At 44.6% G+C, this 5511-nt stretch overlaps 1 protein-coding gene across 1 annotated transcript; it reads right to left on the minus strand.

The window, feature by feature from the left end:
* Positions 1-12: 12 nt before the first annotated feature.
* On the minus strand, positions 13-2846 carry LOC119617239 (probable serine/threonine-protein kinase clkA). Its single transcript, XM_037976732.1, has 4 exons — positions 2842-2846; positions 1322-1885; positions 992-1228; positions 13-457 (listed from the first exon to the last, which is right to left on the minus strand). The coding sequence occupies exons 1-4, from the start codon at positions 2844-2846 to the stop codon at positions 13-15; spliced, it is 1251 nt and encodes a 416-aa protein (XP_037832660.1).
* Between the last annotated feature and the right edge of the window lie 2665 nt (positions 2847-5511).

Raw genomic sequence — 5511 nt, forward strand, 5'->3', positions numbered from 1 at the left:
GTTGGGACAGCTTTAGTTGTGGTAGGGGCAGTTGTGATTGTGGAAGTTGTAGTTGTTGGAACAGCTGTAGTTGTTGTTGGAGCAGGTGTGGTTGTGTTTGCGGCAGCTGTAGTGGTAGACTGGGCAGCTGTGGTTGTGGTTGGGACAGTTGTGGTTGTTGGGACAGCTGTAGTTGTGGTTGTTGCAGTTGTAGTTGTTGGAACAGCTGTAGTTGTGTTTGTGACAGCTGTGGTTGTGGCACGTGTTGTAGTTGTTGGGACAGCTGTAGTTGTTGTAGGGGCAGTTGTGATTGTGAAAGTTGTGGTTGTTGGAACAGCTCCAGTTGTGGTTGGAGCAGGTGTGGTTGTAGTTACGGCCGCTGTAATGGTAGACTGGGCAGCTGTGGTTGTGGGAGGTGTTGTAGTTGGAACAGCTGTAGTTGTTGTAGGGGCAGATGTGGTTGTGGCAGGTGTTGTAGCTGTGGTTGGGACAGCTTTAGTTGTGGTAGGGGCAGCTGTGGTTGGGGCAGTTGTAGTTGTTGGGACAGCTTTAGTTGTGGTAGGGGCAGCTGTGGTTGTTGGGACAGCTTTAGTTGTGGTAGGGGCAGCTGTTGTTATGGCAGGTGTTGTAGTTGTTGGGATAGCCTTAGTTGTGGTAGGGGCAGCTGTAGTTGTTGTAGGGGCAGCTGTGGTTGTGGCAGCTGTAGTTGTGGTTCTGACAGCTGTAGTTGTGGCAGTTGTAGTTGGTGGAACAGCTGTAGTTGTTGTAGGGGCAGCTGTGGTTGTGGTAGGGGCAGCTGTGGTTGTGGCAGTTGTTGTAGTTGGTGGGACAGTTGTAGTTGTCGTTGGGACAGATGTGGTTGTGGAAGTTTTTGTAGTTGTTGAGAAAGCTGTAGTTGTGGTTAGAGCAGATGTGGTTGTGGTTGGGACAGCTGTGGTTGTTGTAGGGGCAGCTGTGGTTGTTCGGACAGCTGTGGTTGTGGCAGGTGTTGTAGTTGTTGGGATAGCTGTACTTGTGGTTGGGACAGATGTGGTTGTGGCAGTTGTTGGGACAGCTGTAGTTGTGGTAAGGGCAGCTGTGGTTGTGGTAGGGGCAGATGTGGTTGTGGCAGTTGTAGTTGGGACAGTTGTAGTTGTGGTTGGGACAGATGTGGTTGTGGCAGGTGTTGTAGTTGTGCTTGGGACAGATGTAGTTGTGGTAGGGGCAGCTGTGGTTGTGGTAGGGGCAGCTGTTGTGGTAGACTGGGCAGCTGTGGTTGTGGTAAGGGCAGCTGTGGTTGTGGTAGGTCCAGATGTGGTTGTGGAAGTTGTAGTTGGGACAGTTTTAGTTGTCGTTGGGACACATGTGGTTGTGGAAGTTTTTGTAGTTGTTGAGAAAGCTGTAGTTGTGGTTAGAGCAGATGTGGTTGTGGTTGGGACAGCTGTGGTTGTTGGGACAGCTGTAGTTGTTGGGACAGCTGTAGTTGTGGCAGTTGTGGTTGGAGCAGGTGTGTTTGTAGTTGAGGTAGCTGTAGTGGTAGACTGGGCAGCTGTGGTTGTGGGAGGTGTTGTAGTTGGAACAGCTGTAGTTGTTGTAGGGGCAGCTGTGGTTGTGGCAGTTGTTGTAGTTGGTGGGACAGCTGTGGTTGTGGTTTGGGCAATTGTGGTTGTTGTTGGAGCTGTTGTGGTTGGAACAATTTTGGTTGTGGTTGGGGCATTTGTGGTTGTGGCCGGGGCAGCTGTAGTTGTGGTTGGAGCAGGTGTGGTTGTAGTTGCGGTAGCTGTATTGGTAGACTGGGCAGCTGTGGTTGTGGTAGGGGCAGCTGTGGTTGTGGCAGTTGTAGTTGTTGGGACAGCTGAAGTTGTGGTACGGGCAGATGTGGTTGTGGCAGTTGTATTTGGGGCAGCTGTAGTTGTGGCCGGGGCAGCTGTAGTTGTGGTTGGGGCTGCTGTGGTTGTAGTTGGAGCGGCTGTGGTTGTAGTTGGAGCGGCTGTGGTTGTAGTTGGAGCGGCTGTGGTTGTGGTTGGAGCCGCTGTGGATGTGGTTGGAGCAGCTTTGGTTGTTGTTGGGACAGCTGGAGTTGTGGTTGGTATAGTTCTGGTTGTTGTTGGAAGAGCTGTGGTTGTTGTCGGAGCAGCTGTGGTTGTGGTTGAGGCGACAGTGGTTGGGGCAGCTGTGGTTGGAACAATTGTGGTTGTGGTTTGGGCAGTTGTGGTTGGGCCGGTTGCGGTTGGGGCAGCTGTGGTTGTTGTTGGGGCAGCTGTGGTTGTTGTTGGGGCAGCTGTGGTTGTGGTTGGAGCCGCTGTGGTCGTAGTTGGAGCCGCTCTGGTCGTGGTTGGGGCGTCTGTGGTCGTGGTTGGGGGAGCTGTGGTTGTGGTTTGAGAAGCTGATGTTGTTGTTGCAGCAATTGTGGTTGTGGTTGGTGCATCTTTGGTCGTGGTTGGGGGAGCTGTGGTTGTTTTTGGACCAGTTGTGGTTGGTGCAGCTGTTGTTGTTTGAATTGTTATTGTTTGTGGAGGTGTCGTAGTTGTAAGTTCACCTGTCAAAACAAGCATGTAATTTAAATACACACCTATGAGAGAAGCCAGTATTGTTGATGAAACTCTGGAAAGCTGAAAATTATTTGGTAATTCTTTTTTCTGTCAAAGTTTAGTTTTGAGTACGTTAAGTTTTTTAGTATGCAATTTTCATAATTCACATCTTTTCCTAAACTCATTTATGTGATTTTTTTTTTTTATTAAAAAAGTGTTACTTACTTGTATTTGTCACAGTAATGTTATTAACATCAATGTCAAAATCTGTGGTGTTTGTTGCTGCATCCTCAGCAACCTTTATGATTTCATCGTTACTAGGAGCAGATGTAGATGCAAAGTTAAGTTCCACTCCATTGATGATTGATCCCCTCCTGCAAAAGTGAAAACCCAAAATTAAATTCGTACAATTTTTATGATAAAAAATTCTAACATTCTATCATTTTTCATAAACAAATGACCAGTTTTATTTTCATAGCACTTTTCATGGGTATAGTAGTTATCACTGTTTGCTTCACAAAAAAGTAAAAAATAAAACTATACAATTATATATCCATATTCACATATATACATACACACATATAAACATAAAAAATACATGTATAATAAAACAAAGTACAATAGAAATGTAACCTAACCTAATCCTAAACCCATCATCTATCTAAATCAGAATGTCTTTAAATGTTTTTTTTTAACCTGTGAGATGGTGTGCAGAGCTGATTCAGGTCAGATATGTAAGAAAGAGCTTGACTTTGCAAGGCTTTAAATGTTAAAAGTAAAATTTTAAAAGGCATTCTAAATTAAGCTAAGAGCCAGTGAAGGGGAGCTAAAACAGGTGGGATGTGTGCTCGTTTGTTAATGTGAGTTAACAGTTTTGCAGCCGAGTTCTGAACAACCTGAAAACGGTCAAGCTCTTTGTTGTTTAAACAAGTAAATAAACTGTTTCAGTAGTGTAAATGAAAAAAATAATAATAATTTTTTTTTATTTAAGTGGATGGCAGCTAAGCTCAGTGTTGGGACAGGGTTCAAGTTGTTTTACCAAGGTGTGGATAGGAAGAGAAATGGTGTAAGGGTAGTCCTGAAAGAGGAGTTGGCAAGGAATGTAGTCGAGATGAAAAGAGTGTCAGATAGGGTTATGTGTGTGAAGCTAGAAGTAGAAAGTCTGATATTCAGTGTTGTCAGTGGTTATGCTCCACAGATTGAATGTGATGTAGAAGAGACAGAGAAATCCTGGGAAGACCTTGAAGAAGTGAGAGGTGAGTGTATTGATCAGTGCATAGGTGAATGGACAAGTTGTTGAAGGAAACAGGACATGAAGAAGTGATGGGCAGACTTGGTGTCAAGGAAAGGAACCAGGAAGGACAGCTGGTGGTGGATTTTGCCAAGAGGATGGAAATGACTGTAGCTAACACTTAGGGAGGAAGACTGGGTGACCTATGAGAGTGGAGGCAGGAGTATGCAGGTAGACTACATTCTGTGTAGAAGAGGTAACCTGAGGGAGATTGTAGACTGTAAGGTTGTGTCAGGGGAGAGCTTGGTCAGACAGCAAAGGATGGTGGTGAGTAGGATGACTGTTGTGGTGAAAAAGTGGAAAAGAGTAAAGGCAGAGAAGAAGACCAAATGGTGGAAGTTGAGGAAGGAAGAATGTTGTGAGTTCAGAAAGAAGCTGTTAAAGTCTCTGGGTGGTAAGAAAGAGCTTCCAGATTGACTACAGCAACAGTAAATAGAGAGACAGGTAGGAAAGTACTTGGTGTGTCATCTGGACAGAAAAAAGATGATAAGGAAACCTGGTGGTGGCATAGTGAAGTGCAGCAAGTTATTCAGAGGAAGAAGTTAGCCAGGAAGAAATGGGACAGTGAGAGAACTGAAGAGAGTAGACAGGAATACAAGGAGATGCAACATAGGACAACGAAAGAGGCAGCACAGCCAAAACAGAAGGCATATGATGGGTTGTATGAGAAGAAGTGTGCTGGTGCCAATTTTTAAGAACAAGGGTGAGGCACAGAGCTGTAGAAACTACAGGAGAAATGAAGTTGCACCGTCTTTGCTTTAAGGATGCTGATGGAGAAGTACAAAAAAGGTTCAGAAACAAGTTCACTGTGTCTTTGTGGATTTAGAAAAAACATACGACAGGGTGCCGAGGGAGTTGTATGAAGAACTCTGTAGTTGCAGAAAAGTATATAAGACAAGTACAGGACATGTATGAAGTGAAGATGTTAAGGTTCTCCTTAGGATTGATGAGAATGGACAGGATTAAGAATGATTTCATCAGATGTGCAGCACAAGTTTAACAACTTAGGAAGCCCAGACTGAGACGGTTTGAAAAATATGTGCAGAGGAGAGAGAGTGCGTATTTTGGTAGTAGAATGTTAGAGATGCAGTTGCCAGGAAGAAGACAAAGAGGATATACACTCCTGATCAAAATCTTAAGACCAGTCAAAAAATTGCAAGAATTTGCATTTTGCACTATTGGATCTCAAGAAGGTTCTAAGTAGAGCTTCACAATGTTAAAAGAAGAAATCAGCGTAAGGGACAAAAACTTTTGAGCGGGGAATTAATTGAAAACTGCAAACGTGAATTTTTCAGCTTATCAAAAGTTTAAGACTATAGCTCAAAAAAAACGAAACCCCCCCCAAAACAGAATTTAAAGTGTCAAAAAAAGGACTCAGTAATGAGTAGCTCCACCATTCTTGTTGATGACTTCAAACAATCCTTTAGGCATGCTTGATGCCAGTGTTTCCAGGAGGCTAGTGGGAACGTTGCTCCAAGTGTTGAAGATGGCTTCACAAGGGCATCCACTGTCTGGAACTGATGTCCATTTTTGTAAACTTCCCTTGCCATCCATCCCCAATTATTCTCAATTGGGTTTAGATCTGGGGAACATGCAGGATGGTCCAAAAGAGTGATGTTATTCTCTTGGAAGAACTCCTTTGTCAGGCGGGCATTGTGAACTGCAGCATTGTCCTGTTTAAAAACCCAATCATTACCACACAGACGAGGGCCCTCAGTCATGAGGGATGCC

Source organism: Kryptolebias marmoratus, linkage group LG7 (assembly GCF_001649575.2).
Source record: "Kryptolebias marmoratus isolate JLee-2015 linkage group LG7, ASM164957v2, whole genome shotgun sequence".
Taxonomy (NCBI): Eukaryota; Metazoa; Chordata; class Actinopteri; order Cyprinodontiformes; family Rivulidae; genus Kryptolebias; species Kryptolebias marmoratus.

What these genes read in the sequence shown, in the direction of transcription:
- LOC119617239 (XM_037976732.1), bottom strand. An exon ending in AAAAACTTCCACAACCACAT is followed by an intron (nt 1,229 to 1,321) that starts GTGTCCCAACGA and finishes CCACAACCACAG; the next exon opens with CTGCCCAGTCTACCACAACA. An exon ending in CACATCTGTCCCAACCACAA is followed by an intron (nt 458 to 991) that starts GTACAGCTATCC and finishes TCCCAACCACAG; the next exon opens with CTACAACACCTGCCACAACC.